This window comes from Megalobrama amblycephala, linkage group LG8, assembly GCF_018812025.1.
Source record: "Megalobrama amblycephala isolate DHTTF-2021 linkage group LG8, ASM1881202v1, whole genome shotgun sequence".
NCBI classification, from domain to species: Eukaryota; Metazoa; Chordata; class Actinopteri; order Cypriniformes; family Xenocyprididae; genus Megalobrama; species Megalobrama amblycephala.
In genome coordinates, this window is record NC_063051.1 from 9633682 (window position 1) to 9651065 (window position 17384).

The 17384-nt window shown below is 36.2% G+C and overlaps 3 protein-coding genes across 3 annotated transcripts; all 3 read left to right on the forward strand.

Annotated features, from left to right (window-relative positions):
* The first annotated feature begins 3166 nt into the window (after positions 1 to 3166).
* LOC125273241 (odorant receptor 131-2-like) lies at positions 3167 to 4996 on the forward strand. Its single transcript, XM_048198450.1, has one exon. The coding sequence runs from the start codon at positions 3243 to 3245 to the stop codon at positions 4215 to 4217; it is 975 nt and encodes a 324-aa protein (XP_048054407.1). The 5' UTR covers positions 3167 to 3242; the 3' UTR covers positions 4218 to 4996.
* A 2867-nt stretch (positions 4997 to 7863) lies between these two features.
* On the forward strand, positions 7864 to 10049 carry LOC125273242 (odorant receptor 131-2-like). Its single transcript, XM_048198451.1, has 2 exons — positions 7864 to 8010; positions 8897 to 10049. The coding sequence occupies exon 2, from the start codon at positions 8913 to 8915 to the stop codon at positions 9861 to 9863; it is 951 nt and encodes a 316-aa protein (XP_048054408.1). The 5' UTR covers positions 7864 to 8010; positions 8897 to 8912; the 3' UTR covers positions 9864 to 10049.
* Positions 10050 to 13654: 3605 nt separating this feature from the next.
* LOC125273609 (odorant receptor 131-2-like) lies at positions 13655 to 17322 on the forward strand. Its single transcript, XM_048199138.1, has 2 exons — positions 13655 to 14197; positions 15525 to 17322. Exons 1-2 carry the CDS (start codon positions 13907 to 13909, stop codon positions 16242 to 16244), a joined length of 1011 nt encoding a protein of 336 aa, XP_048055095.1. The 5' UTR covers positions 13655 to 13906; the 3' UTR covers positions 16245 to 17322.
* The last annotated feature ends 62 nt before the right edge of the window (positions 17323 to 17384 follow it).

The following is a 17384-nucleotide window of genomic DNA, read 5'->3' on the forward strand; positions in this document are numbered from 1 at the left end:
GTTTATTATTATGAAAAATGCACAAAAATACTACTTTAAAATTTGATATGAAATATATATTTTCCAAAACATGTTTTACTCTAAAACTATGAGAAAATGAATCTAAATCTAAATCTAAACAAGTTGTGCTCCAAATTTTGAGGTTGATATCTCAAAAAATTGAGCTTTCAGTAAGATTTTGTTTGGGCGCAGTACCAAACATTTCCACTAGCTAAAATTTGCCTCCCATTTCTTTTCTAATTCGGTCCGTGAACAATACAAGTGTCTTTTTTTCCCCCAGGACCATTTCACCTTTTCGAAACATGATTTTTTTTTTTTTTTACATGTACAATTTTTCATCATAAATATATATATTTAAAAAATCAGACCGAACAGCACAAGGGTTAATAACATTATAAAAACATTAGCACAAAAACTTTATTTATAAATCATTCACGGAAAGTTTTGAATGTTCAGAGAACAAGTTTCATAACATAATGGGAACAAGCAAAACCTTCTTACATCATATTTTTGTTAGCTAGGATATATATTTGTGTGTGAATGTTTTCTGGAATGTTTTGCCTGTAAAGTGAACTTGCGTTATATATCTTTAAAATAAATGTCTCTTGGTTTGACATTATGTTGTGTAGCATTATGGTGTTTTTAACTGTGGCTTCATGTTTTCATGGGCCACTGAGTATTAAATATGAGGTAATGTTTATTATTATTTGAATATGACATACATCCACAATTTTTTTCAGACTTCAGCTGATTCATTTACATCAGCCACCGCGTAATCCAAACGCAAGAGACCATTAGCATTAACATTTCAAAACAGAATCTCTCCTGATGCCAACAGACCTTTGAACATCTAAAACAATCTCCCTTATTATGTTCCATGATCTTTTCTGCCTCTCCCCATAGACGTGCTAATCACTCCCAGGAATACAAGCTTCGGAACAACAAGTGTTCCTGACTGCTCTGACCTTCTGCCTGCAGATCTCAGGGGCGTGAGACGCTCGAGTCTCTCCTGCCATCGCTCTTACTTAGACTAGACTCAGTGGAGGTTATGAAATGTCAGAGATTCCCGCTAGTCTCAGTGGAAGCGTGTTAATTACTGCAGCTCAGATGTTGAAAGGACAAATGTCTTGTTATCTCAACAACACTCCCTTTTGTGCATGATTGCCTTTTTTAGGAACACAAACAAATGCTGAGGTAAAGGTCACAGTTTTAAAAAAGGTTTGAGTTAATTGTTTGTTTTTTAACAGTCATGTGATCATGAAGACGATGCGAAGACAAGGTGATGCAACTTTACAGCCTTGTTGGGATATTCACTAATATTTATGACAGTCTGATGACTATCACAATCATAGATTTGGTCAAATCAGTCAAATCCAAAAGCAAAATAAATCCAAGGTCAATTTCATGTATCATCCTAATATGCTGATTTGCTGAAATGTTTATTTATTTTTTATCATTGTTGAAAACAGTTGTGAAATAGAGATTAATGTGAATGTCTTTACTTTCACTTGTGATCAATTAATGCATCCTTGCTAAATAAAAGTATTAATTTCTTTAAAAAAAAACTTATTGGCCCCAAACTATTTATATAATCTTAATATAAGATAAGGGTTACATTTAATTAATTTTAAATGTATGTGGTTTTTTATCAATAAAAACTACGGAGTAAGGTTCAAAGGTCATCACTCAAAGTGGTCTGGATGTTAATAATCACACCCTAAATTGTTAAAAATGCCTTTTAAAGATCTGAAGAGACAGAGATGTTTAAAGTCTTTATCATGGTGCTTTCTTTGTCACATCAAATTGACTTTTTCTTTATTATTTTTGTGACAAAAGGAGCTAATTAAGTTTTTCCAAGGCCTCACCGAGCTGATGATGACTGTGTACAGATTGAATCAGTATAGAAGAGTAGGCTGGTTTCCAGTTTAGAATCCTACATAAATCAATATATTAGAATGAAAGATACAGTAAGAATGATGAAAACCTTTTTGCACAGCAAACTCAAAAGTGCACTGAGATTGAAATGTGTTTGCATGCACCACTATATTAAAATAAAACTTCAAAATGTGGATATGATATTGAATGTTTGCATTTGCAGGCCTTTGAAACCTTGAAAGAGAATGATTATTCTCCATAATTAGAGGCTTATTGTTGTGTTTTATTTGTACTGTATGTCTTTTAGCAGAATATACAGCTTATATATATTCATACATTTTTAATTGGTCTTAACTTGAAAATTGTGTCAATTTTAAAGTAAATTCATACATTTAACTTAAAATTATCATGTAATTTTAATGTTAGGGTTTACAGTGAATGGAGAAAGATGTTTTTTGAACAGCACAATGGTGCAATTACAGCATCTGGAACATCCTGGAAGAAGAAAATATGTGCAAAATTTGTACCCTTAGGGGTACAACAGTTTTTCTCTGGGACAGGAGGAGCATGTCCTGATTTTCCCGAATAAGACACGTTCCTGGGTCAACATTCTTGTTAGAAAATGTAATCATACCCCTATACACCCTATCCCTACCCCTAAACCTAATCCTACCCATAACTTATCTCTAAAATCCGAGAAAAATTATAGGTGAATAACACTGAACTTGTCATTTCAATCTGATTGATCGATTAGAATGTTGTTCCAGGATCAACAAAGATGTTTAACATGTTGCACTTGGCGAAATCAGGTTCTGTGTAGGGGGACAATTTTGTACCTTATTTACCCCTAAAAGGTGCATTTGAGTAGCCTTAAGGTACTACTATGAACTTTTATGTGTAAATAAGGTACAAAGATGTTTCTTTAAGGGTACTGCCCCAGCGACATTTTTCGGAGAGTGTAACCATGACTCCATGTTTTCAAAAGGTTATCCTGGTGAGGTCATGCCATATTGCTTTAAAAGAAATATTGCTTTAAATCTTCTGACGTCACATGAGGTTAGTCACGCGGAGATCCTTTAGAGGATACTGACCTCTATTACCAAGACGGGCATCCCATGGTATAAATAAGATTTCTCGTCAGCTTTCACAACAGGCTGGAAAGTCTGCAGAGGTATTACTGTAAAGACAACTGAACTTTATGTGACTCTTTGATCAATTTACTGTTACTTTATTGATGCAATTGAATTTTATATCGAGAATAACATTGTTCTAGACATTCTAGCAATCAGTTATCTTGATGCACAGTGTTTAACCTTCTACGTTCTCTCCTTTTTTTTTTCTTTTCCAGAAAGCGGTGTTATCAAAAGATGAACCTTTCACTGGTGGGTAACATCACACAACCCAAGATTTTGCGGGACAGCTTGAGCACAGCAGTGGCTAAGAATGTGATAGTGGTTGGTTTGTGCATCTCCATCAACTATATCAACGGCACGCTCGTCCACACCTTCATCAAGCATGAGATCTTCACCGGAAACCCTCGGTACATTCTCTACATTCACATGGTGTTCAACGACATGATTCAGCTGACGATTGCAGTCATTCTTCATGTGTTAAGTTACGCTGTGTTTACTATCAATGTCTCTTTCTGCTGTGTTCTGTTGATGAGTGCTATATTCACGACGCTCAACACACCGCTGACCCTCGCCTCCATGGCTATCGAGCGCTACATCGCCATCTGCAACCCTTTGCGTCACGCTCAGATCTGTACTGTACGTAAAACACACATCCTTATCAGTCTAATCTGGACCCTGAGCGCCATCCAGGTTCTTCCAGACCTGTTCATCCTGCTGGCTATACAACCGAGGACCTTCTTCTACAGCAATATCTTCTGCTACAGAGATTATGTGTTCAATAACCCATATATGGTTGAAAAGAGAAATGTTGTGTATATCATTTACCTGGCATTTGTGTGGCTGACTATAGTGTATACTTACTTAAAGATCATGTTTGTTGCAAAGGCCACAAACTCGGATGCTCGCAAAGCTCGGAGTACCATCATCCTACATGGAATCCAGCTTCTGATGTGCATGCTGACGTTTGCCGGACCCTTTCTGGACAGGTTGTTGGCGGAAATGTTTCCGATGTTGATTCTGGAGATGAGATTTTTAAGTTATTTAGTAATCCAGATAATGCCCAGGTTTATCAGTCCTATTGTGTATGGCGTGAGGGATAAAACGTTTTGTAATTACCTGAAAAAATACTTAGTGTGTACAATGTTCGAGATGAGGACAACTCTCCAACCCAAAAGGAATTTGGCGAAAGTTTCCAATAAATCCACATGAAGGTTCACTATATAACAATATTGTAAAAAAGCCGTTGACTTTGTAAGCAACATTTGTGAATGAATCTGAAAGAAATATATACTGCACTACATGTGCAATGAGCATGATTAATACATTGAAATGTAATGAATAAGTGACGCTTTACAGAGGTGAACTGAGACCCCTGTATTGGCACGCAATATTAAACAAAAAGTACCCTGATGTTTAGTTCATCTAGAATGGATCTTATCTTGTTTTGCAGTAAAATGGCATCCTTAAACCATGTAAAATGAATGATTATTTGGAGTGTATGCGTCGCAGGTGTATGTGGCATTTTACAGACATACTGTAATAGCATAAAAATTGTCAATGGAAAAAGTGTCTTTATGAAAAAGTAAAAACACACATACAATACATAACTAAATCTGAAGATTCAACCTTTTCCCTTTTCATAGCTTTTATGTGGAAACTCCTTTTCTGTGAATGTTTGTACAAATAGCCCTTGTACAGAGTATAAATAATAATCTGTAATTCTGTCATTGCATATCAGATCACTGATCAATTAGTATTGTCCTCCCCCACCCACATTAATATGATCTGCAATGTTGGTTACACCAGATCACCAAAAAAAAAAAAATATATATATATATATATTCTGGCGCCCAACCCATTACTAAAACTCCTGCTGATTTTACCTCCATTTAGGAGAATATATATATATATATAGGGCTGTCAATGGATACATTTTTTAATTGTGATTAATTGCACACTTATCGTGAAATTAAACATACACCATTTATCTTGTTTAACACGTCCATTTTGCCATCATTGCCTATATCCAGCAAAGTAAACCATCAGATTGAAGTGTGATTGAAAGGACACCAAATAACCAAATGATATGATTTAATATAATTCATACATTTATGTACACCAAAGCACCCATAAAAAAATAATCAATGCTTTACAGGTTTTTCATCTAACAATAGTTTTCAGAAATTGAACAAACTAATCAAATATAAAATAACTGCATATAAACTTCTTTGATTGAATAAAGATGTAACATTAAGTTACAAAAGCTATTCAGTCAATAGTGATTTCTTCATCTTTTGTCTTTTGATTAACATTAAACACAGAAAGCAGGGATATTAGACTGCTGTCCCTTTAAACCATAATTCAAAGATCCAGTACATAGGGAGACTGATACACGTCTCACCTGCGCTCGCGCGCTATCAACACCCGTGTGATGATGAGAGCTTTTTCGTCATTGAACATTTGTTTACAGTAACTGTTTTGTCCATGTTCTTTTGATCATCGCAGTTGTAACGTATTTGGAAACAGAATGCACATCCATCGACTGAAACATGCATTAGCCGAATCCGTTTGTCTGTTTTGCACGTTGATTTCAACGAACCCTATTATAAATGCGTTGTCAGATTTGGGATGAACCGCGGAGCAAGCGCGTGCCGAACCGTAGGTGGAGAACCGAACGTTTCCATCCCTAACAGCAACATACGCAGGACAAATCCTGAAAGTGTGTGAAAAGAACGCGAATGTACTGAAATGCGTTTGTGCATAAATACAATGCGATCAGTGCGTCGAGAACGCGCTCATACATGATTTTTTTTGTCCATCAATATAACGGACTTATGCGTGCTTCTGTACGTCACCGCAATCGTCTTTACTTTGATTGCAATCCTCATCCAGCAAAACTTTCATAGCAAGAAGCTCGTTAGCTTTATCCAGCCGAGAACATAGTTTTCATATCATCTGGCCACACAGCGGTGGGATGTTTCGACGTTCCGTTCAGACAGGAACAGCGTGATGCGGGAGGGCTCGCGCTCTTCAGATACAATGCCAGAAAATGACAGAGAGTTTGTGTTTTAAAGCGAAACAGAAACTGGAATGAATGATTCTCTCTGCCATCTCTGATATAATCAGCATGGACTTTAATATCATCTACTGCGTGGCGTAAATTAGCCTACGTTGTGATGCAATTTCACATGCTTCCGTATTTTTTTTTTTTTTTTTTTTTTTTGCGTTAAATAATATGCGTTAAATTATTTTAATGCGTTAAGGATTTTGAATTAATCAAAATGCGTTAACGCGTTTACGTCGACAGCCCTAATATATATATACACACACACACACACACACACACACACACACACATATATATATATATATATATATATATATATATATACAGTTGTGGTCAGAATTATTGGCACCCTTGGTAAATATGATCATAAATCTGCATTGTTTATCCTTTTGATTTTTCATTAAAAAAAATTCTAACCTTTCATTTAGGTAAAAGAATTGACCAGTTATTGGCACCCTAGAATTTTTAATGAGTAAAATATCTCTGAAGTATATTTACATTAATTTTTTATATTTTTTAGCACACGAGGGTGACTAAGAACATGAAATTGTCCAGCTATGACTTCTTGTTCCACATGAGTAAAAACATGAGGAAACACAAAGGCCAAATTCCCTTAATCATTCATCACAATGAGTAAAACCAAAGAATATGGTTCTGATGAGCAGCAAAAGATTGTTGAGCTTCACAAAACAGAAAATAGCTGTAAGAAAATTATGGTTAGATTAAGGTTAGATTTTTATTTTTATTTTTTATAAAAGATCAAAAGGATTAACAATGCAGATTTCAAGAAATATTCAAGCTTCAATTAATCATGTTTAAATACATATTAAAATAATAATAAATTCATATAATTACTCTATAAATACACACACAACATCCACATGGATGGCAGGACCCAAGGTTTCCCAGCAGGACATTGCCCAAAAGCATCACACTGCCTCTTCCGGCTGGCCTTTTTCCCATAGTGCATCCTGGTGCCATGTGTTCCCCAGGTAAGCGATGCACACGCACCCGGTCATCCACGTGATGTAAAAGAAAACGTAATTCATCAGACCAGGCCACCTTCTTCCATTGCTCCGAGGTCCAGTTCTGATGCTCACGTGTCCACTGTTGGTGCTTTCGGCGGTGGACAGGGGTCAGCATGGGCACCCTGACTGGTTTGCGGCTATGTAGCTCCATAACAAACTGTGATGCACTGTGTATTCTGACACCTTTCTATCAGAACCAGCATTAACTTCTTGAGCAATTTGAGCTACAGCAGCTCGTCTGTTGGATCGGACCACACGGGCCAGCCTTCGCTCCCCACGTGCATCAGTGAGCCTTGACCGCCCATGACCCTGTCGCCAGTTCACCACTGTTCCTTCCTTGGAGCACTTTTGATAGATACTGACCACTGCAGACCGGGAACACCCCACAAGAGCTGCAGTTTTGGAGATGTTCTGACACAGTCGTCTAGCCATCACAATTTGGCCCTTGTCAAACTCGCTCAAATCCTTACGCTTGCCCATTTTTCCTGCTTCTAACACATCAACTTTCAGGACAAAATGTTCACTTGCTGCCTAATATATCCCACCCACTAACAGGTGCCATGATGAAGAGATAATCAGAGTTATCATTGTTAAAATGATAATAAAATTAATATAATTACTTACTAAATACACACACACACACACATATGTATGTATATATGGATATTTAAACATGATTCATTGAAGCAAATATTTTCAGTTTTCTTGAATCTTCAAACGAAAAAAGATAAAGCAGCATGAGAACAAGATATATGGATATAGTATAATGAGATATTTGTTTTTCTTTATTTTCCCCAGTGTCATAACTGATTTCATCATCTACAATCAGACTGTGTGAGCATTTAAAAAGCTGCCATGTCTTCATCAGTGCTGGTGCTGGCCAGACAGGGGCGAGTGCTGGACAGGGGTGAGTGCTGGGGTCTAAATATACCAACTACAAGTCTTTTTTTCCATTCAGTTGCTCTATTTCTATTCATTCATTCTGTGCTAACTATGAATGATATGCTTTGTAGAACTGACATCTTGACTGAATAGTGATGTCTGCTAATCATTTCTTATTTTCTGGATGTTTGTTCATATTCAAAAGCACTGAAAACAGAAGGAAAGAAAATGAATTTGATGGGTTTTATCTACATCACAAGACCAAAATACAAAATATGTAATTTTATTTGATTTATTTTGCGCTTATACAGACCTGAAAGCATTTAGCGGATTTATGCAAAATAATTCATTATTTGTATTACTTATACAAGCATGTTATAGGAGTATCATCTTCTTCTGCCTTTTAAACACATGTTATAACATTAATATTGAATGTTTTAATGCTATAGGTTTTCCATTGGTTTATTCTAAATACTATATTTGGTGCATCATCAGTCATCAGTCTGATAAAATGTGTGTCTTGAATACAATGTAAGCCACTTTGGATAAAGGCATCAACCAAATGAAATATATATATGTATATATAAATAAATAAATATATATTTATGTGTAAACCCCCCAAACTTTATCTTAAAATATTAATTGTTGTTAAAAAAAACTTAAAAAAAAAAGAATGTATATTTAAAAATATGTATATATATTTGTATTTATAAATATAAATATTTGTGTAAACCTCCCCAAACAATATCTTGAAATATTAGTCATTGTAAAAAAAAAAAAACTAATTTTTTTTAAATGTATTTGTATTTATAAATATAAATATTATGAAATGAAATGAAAAAGTTGTTTAAAAAATCTTGAACTTTTTTTTTAATGATTGCAAACTTGTCATGTTTTTTTTTTTTCTTCAGACTTAAGCCCTGAGTGATGAATTCAACAATAGGCCAACAACTCCTCGTGCGAGACTCGTTCACCATGGCCTTCATGAAGAACTTCATCGTGGTCCTGGTGTGGTTCCTCCTCAGCTACATCAATGGCAGCGTAGTGGCCACGTTCTTCAGACACCAGATCTTTTACGAGGACCCTCGCTATATTCTTTTCATACATATGGTCATTAACGACGCAGTGCAGCTCACCGTAACCATCGCTCTGTTTGTGGTCAGTTACGTCTTGTATACCATCAGTGTGGGAGTGTGTTGTTTCTTCATCCTGGTGGCGGTGTTCACCACCCGCAGCACACCTGTGAACCTGGCCGGCATGGCCATCGAACGCTATATCGCCATCTGCTATCCTCTGCGGCATGCCGAGATCTGCACCGTGCGGCGCGCGTACATGCTCATAGGGGTCATTTGGTTCATATCTGTGGTTCCTGACATCACTGACCTTTTCGTGACCTTAGCCACAGAACCTCTGAGTTTCTTCCAAACTGCTGTTTTTTGTCTCAGGGCGAATGTGTTTAAAGACCCGGCGCTGCTGTATAAGCGGCAGGCGTTCGATGGGATTTATTTCTCGCTGGTGTTCCTCACGCTGCTGTGCACGTATCTGCGGATCGTGTTCGCGGCTCGTGCGCTCTCCACCGAGAGAACGTGCGCCAAACGGGCGACCAACACTATCCTGCTCCACGGGGTGCAGTTGCTCATGTGCTTGCTCTCTTATGTGTCTCCCAGTGTGGAGGGCATCTTACACATCATCTTCCCGGGACGCATCCTAGAAATCCGTTTTGCCAACTATCTAATTGTCTATATTTTGCCACGCTTTTTGAGTCCAATCATATATGGAGTGCGGGATAAAAAGTTCCGCAAGTATCTAAAGAGGTATTTTGTGTGCAGTCATCCCAGAATAGATACAAGAGTAGAATGCAAAGATGAAGAAGAATAAAAGGATTGTTAGTTTTGTAATATTATAATGTGCCAAGGGTTTGGAATCTGATATGTAACAAATTGTGTTTCTGTCTTGGCAAATGTTTAATTTCCCCATGTATTGTTTAGTAATCCCAGATATTCTGAAAATGTTCACTGATAATTATTTTGAATAAATAAAATCTGAGCTTTATAATGAGACATGCAAACAGACCGTCATTGTTTTTAAAGTGTTGATTTGTGCTATCCAGTTTACTTGTTTGTTTGTTTGTTTGTTTGTACACTGAAAAAAATGGGCTAAAATGGTAACATATATGTATGCATATATTATGAACTGGTTTTATTCAGGTCAAAAATATTATTTAACATCACTGAGTCGCCCTAAATACATGAATGTATACCAACAAAACTAATTTTATGTTTTAAATCAGGTGGCAATAGTTCTTTAAGGTAACAACTGCAGATATAATCAATGGTTTTATCATCTATAAATAGAATATTGGATGTAAAAATGAAACCTTTTTCAATAAAGCCGAATTGTACATTTGCAAAGAAAATTCTTTAAAAACAAACATTATTTCATTATTTTATTATTTCAAAATATATATGTAATCACATTCTATTCACAGAAGTAGCTAATTTATTTAATGTAATAAACTGTTTATTTATGAATCAAAACCATTCATTTCCTTTTGTACATCACATTTAGAAAATTGTGGCCTAATATGGAAGACATCAATGGCCAAACCATTAAACCAACCTGATAACTTTAGAATTCAGTATAGTATAGAAGTATAGTATGATTTCGTTTGAATTTCGATTCAAACTTGTGTGAAAATATACAATTTGTAGGTAAAACATCACACAAAGTTCAAAACATTTTAGTCAGGCTTGGTAAACAGATAAATACTGTTGTCAAGTCCTTTTAACAATTAAGATTGCCATCTAAGGCTAAGAGTTTTTAACTTTTGCAGTTTGAGAGACTGATACATATACGCATGCTGTTACACTGCACTGATACTTGCACGGGTTGCTGATCAATTACAGAATTAGGGGTTCAAGAGCGTAGGGTTAGAGTTAGGGTAAACCTTATTGAAATTGTTAAAATTTCCAAGGATCAGTATTCTCCCCTAAAAGTAATCCGGCAGACCAAACTGTAAGTCGTAAAGACTTGAAACTTTGAAAACTTTGAACACCTTCTACAACGTCACCAAGGCTCGCCCCGATTGGTCTGACGGGGGCGCTACAGAGGCGAAAAGTACGAAATGGCTCATAACTCATTAACCATTAGGTGTAGGCTTCTGTGTCTTATATCGTTGGAATCCTTGGCTTATGATGGACAAAATCCATTGGATTCGAAATGTTCGGGTATTTTGGATTTTTTGAAAAAACTACTTTTGAGAACTAATCCTAGGTTTTTGGCCCGGTTTGGAACCAAACCAATGCAGAGAGATTCTTATGAGTCTGATTGTCAATATCAAAAAAAGTTGAAATTCCGATTACAATTCACTTTTGAAGTGGGTGGAGCCACTTTTATTAAAACGGCTATAACTCGCGAATGGAATAAGATATTTTCATCAAACTCAGATCGCGTGAAAATTAAAGGACACGGCAACTGGCCACTTGGCGGTGCTATATCAGGAAAAAATAACTACCTCACCATTAGTCAGATTGATTTGAAAATTGCCATGCAGTGTCTTCGTCCAAGGTGTCATGACTCTCTATGAGGACATTGACTTATCTCAAAAAACATGTCTGCCATCAGCCACTGAAGTTTGAGAATCTTTCAGACAAGGCTAACGGAGGCCGATCGGAGGGAAACTCGCTGGGCCTGTTTGACTCACAGCCCTAGAGGCCTGTAGGAAATTCAAAATAAATCGGCCACTGGGGGGCACCTTCACATTCTTCACATGAGTAAAGGATTGTGTATCGCGTGATTTTTCACACACACCCACGACATACATAACACATGGTAGGTAATTCTGAGCAACTTTGCCTCTAGGACCGCCTCTGTCCATCGAATTAAATATTGGAGATTATGTCAAAAACCAACTTTGGCGAACTACTCCTAGGTTTTTGGCTCAACAGCGATAAAACCACTGCGGGTCTCTAGGTCAATAGTTATCAAGAAAAGTTGAACTTTACCCTTTGGGTAGGTATAACAGGATGATTTAGAAAAGGGCCGTGGTCAAGTGCTTACAAAAGCCTATAACTCCATAACAAAAACTTGCGACATATGATTCTATACAAGCATGCAAAATGTTATGGAGATCGGACAATAGCTGCTGCTATAACTGTTAAAAAGCTTTAAAACCTATTTATTTCCAATGGTAAATTGCTTGTATTTTCTGTAAATGGTCTTTTCTTTCTATGATTTTAGTGGTTACTTGCTTGCTAAATAAAACGTAATATCTTTTTGTGCCTTAAAGCACTTGAACCCCGATTATTGCTGCTCGCAGCTATATTTCATTTTAAAATTGTACTTTTCATATTTAAAGGATTAGTTCACTTTTAAATGAAAATTAGCCCAAGCTTTACTCACCCTCAAGCCATCCTAGGTTGTAAATGACTTTCTTCTTTCTGATGAACACAATCAGATAAATATTAATAAATATCCTGACGCATCTGAGCTTTATAATGGCAGTGAACAGGGTTCACGAGTATGTAAGTGTGAAAGTGCTTCCATCCACATCCATTCATCATAAATGTACTCCACGCGGCTCCAGGGGGTTTAATAAAGGCCTTCTGAAGCGAAGCGATGCATTTGTGTAAACAAAAAATATCCATCTTTAACAAGTTATCAAGTAAAATATCTAGCCTCCACCTGCAGGATTTTTGAGGTCGTTTGATCTGAGCATAGATTGTTAATAATTCTAAGATCCAGACTAAAATTGAGGGATGATGGTGCTTTTTCCATTGCACGGCCAATCTGTGGAATAGTCTCTCGGTTTCTCTTAGATTAGTTTAATCAGTTTAAATCTAACTTAAAAATCTTTTTATCCAGGCTTATAACTGCTCTTATAGTCTGTGGTTAAACCCTCTTATCAGTGTTTTGATGTCTCTTTTCTCTATTGCATTGCGGTCTATATAGTGTTAATGCACTTTTAATGTTTTGATGTCTATTTTAGTATGGCTGTACAGCAAAGTGATCAATCACTGTTGTTTTTATTGTGCTTTTTGATTTGATTCAATTTGACAGACAAAAATATATATACATATATGTAACACTTTAGTCCAATTCTCACTATTAACTAGCTGTTTATTATCATGCATATTTCTAGGCTATTGGCTGTTTATTAGTACTTATAAAGCAGATATTAATTCCTTATTCTGCATGACTATTTTCTACATCCTTTAATCCTACCCAATACCTAAACTTAACAACTACCTTACTAACTATTAATAAGCAGTAATTAGGAGTTTATTAAGGGAAAAATCATAGTTAATAGTTAGTTATAGAGAGAATTGGACCCTAAAAGTGTGACCAAAATGTCATATTTAAAAGCTAATTTAGCATGTGTTGGTTTACACCTCTGTTTACATCCTTTTATCCCTGCATGGGAAAAACAAACCAGTGCTATGGAGTAAACTGACAAACCCCTGAAGATTTCTCTGGCATCCTCCAATCAACTACCTTGATCTATATCACATCCATACAGTATATGAGATTCACCACAGTCTTGGACTGTCAGGGAAGGCAAGGAGGCATTCTAGGTAAGAGGGGATTTGACTTACTAACATCACTATATATGAAGCAATCACATTACATTGGGACATATTGTGCCTTACAAGACTGGTTAATGACTTTTTTGTTCAGGGAACAAAAACATATCTAATTAAATGTTCTTATTTAATTATGTAGCAGTAGCTCTGGCAACAGAAAATGTTTATTTTTTTACGTATTATATACTTGCTTATGAGACACTATAATAATTCATTATCATGCATGTCTATTTATATGGCTTTGTCTGTATTTAGCTTTACTAACTGTAAAAGATGAATGGTGCAATGCAGAATATATAGCCTATTATATTAAGTGAAGTTGTATATACTCTGTCTATAATGTGTGCTTTATCATCTCAGGTTGAGAACATGAACTCCAGCGCTGTCTCAGAGTATGGTAACTCTACTTTACTCCTTGTGAATGCAATACCCCGGGACAGCTTCAGCGCTGCTCTCACTAAAAACATTGTGGCCATGCTTGTATGGCTGGCGCTCAGTGTCCTTAATTGCAGTATGGTGTCCACTTTCCGCAAGCACAGTTTCTTCTATGAAGATCCACGTTATATCATGTTTGTCTGCATGGTCATTAATGATGCTGTACAACTGACACTGGTAACCGCCTTGTATGTGGTTAGTATTAAGATTAAATATATGGGACCAAAAAATTAGTCAAAAGACACTTATGCTACACTTATAAATGCCTGAATGTCACTAAATTTGATACAAAATCCCAGGTGAAAAAAACAACAACATTTCCATAATGTAGTTCTTAAAAGAGCTCTATTTTCACGCATTATTTTTGTACTTAATATACTACAAATTCTTCTTTAGTACTGCTTAAGATAATCTTAAGAACATCTAAGTGTACCCAACTGTGCTATTTTGAGACACCATGAACATGAACTAAAATGTGTTTTTAACTGTATTAAAAAAATGTATTTAGTTACCACTTGTAGTACACTTGAACCTGTGTATGAAAAGAAAGTGTATGAAAAATGGGTTCTACAAGTTGTAACTAAATACATTTTTAAATACAGAGATAGTATGTTAAAGCACATTTTAGTTCTAAAGTAGAATTTTCAGTATATTAAGTACAAAAGTTGTATGTGAAAATAGAGCACTTTAAGTACATTATGGAAGTGTACTTTTTTTCACTTGGGATATCAAACCATGTACTTATTTTTAGCCAGTTTAAAGTATGCTGCCATTCAAAAGAGTCAGTAATGTGTTTTTGAAAGAAGTCGCTTATGCTCACCATGCCTGAATTTATATGGTCAAAAATACTGTGAAAATTGTGAAATATTATTTAAATTTAAAATAAATGTTTTTTTATTAGAATATATTTTCAAATGTAATTTATTCCTGTGATGCAAAGCTGAATTTTCAGCATCATTACTCCAGTCTTCAGTGTCACATGATCCTTCAGAAATCATTCCAATACGCTGATTTGCTGCTCAAGAAACATTTATTATCAATGTTGAAAAGAGTTGTAAACCATGAAGCATTTTTTCCAGGATTTTTTGACATTATAAATGTCTTTACTGACACTTTTAAGTGCATCTTTGCTGAATAAAAGTATTAATTTCTTTCCCAAAAAACTCCATAATTACCCCAATTTTTTGAACAGCAGTGTATAAGACTATAAAAGTCTATAAAAATGAAAATAAAATGTCAAATAAAATATATAACTAAAATATACCCTGTCCAACTCCAAATAACTCTTTTGTTTTGATATTGTCTGTTGTTAGAAAGTTAAATACAATTTTCATTTCACTAAAACTGAAAAAAGTTTTATTTTTAGTTTAAATTTACTTCAAAATCAAAGTTGAAACTATGAAAACTCCTTGAAACAAGTTGAATGGATGAAAACAAAGATGTTAAAACAGAACGACTGTATAATGAAACATTGACATGGTCTAATATGTATATTGTTTGTGGTCCTTTCCTCCTGTTCTAGGTGAGTTATGCCTTTTCAAAGATCCTGGTGTCTGCCTGCTGTCCTCTGATCATGACCGCTGTGACGACCACCCGCTCCACCCCGCTCATCCTGGCCGGCATGGCCCTGGAGCGCTACATCTCCATCTGCTTCCCCCTCCATTACAGCCACATCTGCACGGCGACACGCACCATGTGGATCATCGGGGTGATATTCCTCCTGAGCTTCACTCCTCCTCTCACCGATCTTTTCATCACTGTCGCCAAAGAACCACCACTGTTCTTCCACACATCCATATTCTGCGATCACTCGCTCCTATTCCAAGACCGCTCGATCTATTTCAAGAACCTTGTGTTTGATAGTGTATATTTCTCTTTTGTCTTCTTGACTTTGCTTTATACGTACTGTAAGATCATGCTGACGGCCCGCGCGGCCTCCACCGACCAGGTGTTGGCCAAGAAGGCCCGTAACACAGTGCTGCTCCATGGGGTTCAGCTGCTGCTGTGCATGTTGGCGTTTGTCGTGCCGTCCATGCAGGCTCAGCTCATACAACTGTTTCCGATGTATAGCCTGGAGATCCGTTATGTTAATTTTCTTCTGGTCTACATCATCCCACGATTTCTCAGTCCAATGATATATGGATTCAGAGATGAGAAGTTTCGCAAGTATTGGCTCAGATACTTTATCTCTAAAGCATCGAGAGTAAAACCAGCCAGCCATTTCTCTCAAAAGCTTGGATGATGTTTTGTTCACTGCTATACCACATGAATGATTTATAGGTGACACCGATTTCTGGAGAGAGTTCATGTGAAGGAGACATTTTAACAGGCAACAAGAGATTAGAAGAAAGTGTGGATATTGTTGATACTGATATTGTATTTTGTAAATATAAACACATTTTGATGGCTGCAACAGAGAAGGGCCCAGAGAAGGGGCTATGGAGGCTCAGCAGCATCTCTGCATTGAACAGACGTGTAGCTTTCTCCTTGTGTAACAAAGATTCGAGTTGCATTTCTTGATGCAGCGTCAGACTGTTAAGTGCAACTGTTTTCCAAAGTACTCCCGAGTCCATGTGGCTCTATTTAACGTAGTAGCATGACGGTTTCTAATGCAATGCCATCTGAGGGCTCAAAGGTCATACACATTTATTCAATTGCATCATTCAACTGAGGTGTCCTTGCCCTATACAGACTGAGATTTCTCTGGATTCCCTGAATCTTTTTTACATTGGTATAGTGAAAGACATAAATTCTTTGCAAACTTGCATTGAGAAATGTGATTTTTCAATTGTTTGACAATTCTCTCATGACATTTGGCACAAAGTGGTGAGCCATGACCCATCTTTTCTTGCAAAGACTGAGAAGCTCTTTTACACCCAAGCACAATACCCTCACCTGATACCAATTCACCTGCTAATTGTGGACTGTTTAAAAACAGTTTAAATTGGATATTATATAATCTTTTCGCTTTTATTTTGCATCTGTCCCAACTTTTTTTGGAGTGTGTTACAGCCTTCAAAATTAAAATTTGTTTAAATTCACAAAATACAATTATGTTGGTCAGTGAAAACATTGGAAATCTTTTCTTTGTACTTTTGTCAGTTAAAAAAAGGTTCAAGAGAATGAACAAATCACAGATTTTATAGCGTTTTACAAAATGTCCAAATGGGGTTTGTAATATGAGGTTACTCACAATACATTACATGTACATTTATGCATGTATCCAAAGCGACTTACAAAAGAGGTATAAAAGCAACAATGATCCAACAATAATCATGATATAAAATACAGCTTGCAACATGCACATTACTAAACCGACTGTTTCAGTAAATGAACGCAAAAAATACATAGACGACATGCAAATCTTGATCAAGTTTACATC

Bases quoted from the DNA above. Each gene is read 5' to 3' on its own strand.
- LOC125273241 (XM_048198450.1), top strand. From the start codon at position 3,243: ATGAACCTTTCACTGGTGGGTAACATCACACAACCCAAGATTTTGCGG.
- LOC125273609 (XM_048199138.1), top strand. From the start codon at position 13,907: ATGTGTGCTTTATCATCTCAGGTTGAGAACATGAACTCCAGCGCTGTC. The intron at 14,198-15,524 runs GTTAGTATTAAG...CTCCTGTTCTAG, and splicing joins TGGTAACCGCCTTGTATGTG to GTGAGTTATGCCTTTTCAAA.
- LOC125273242 (XM_048198451.1), top strand. From the start codon at position 8,913: ATGAATTCAACAATAGGCCAACAACTCCTCGTGCGAGACTCGTTCACC.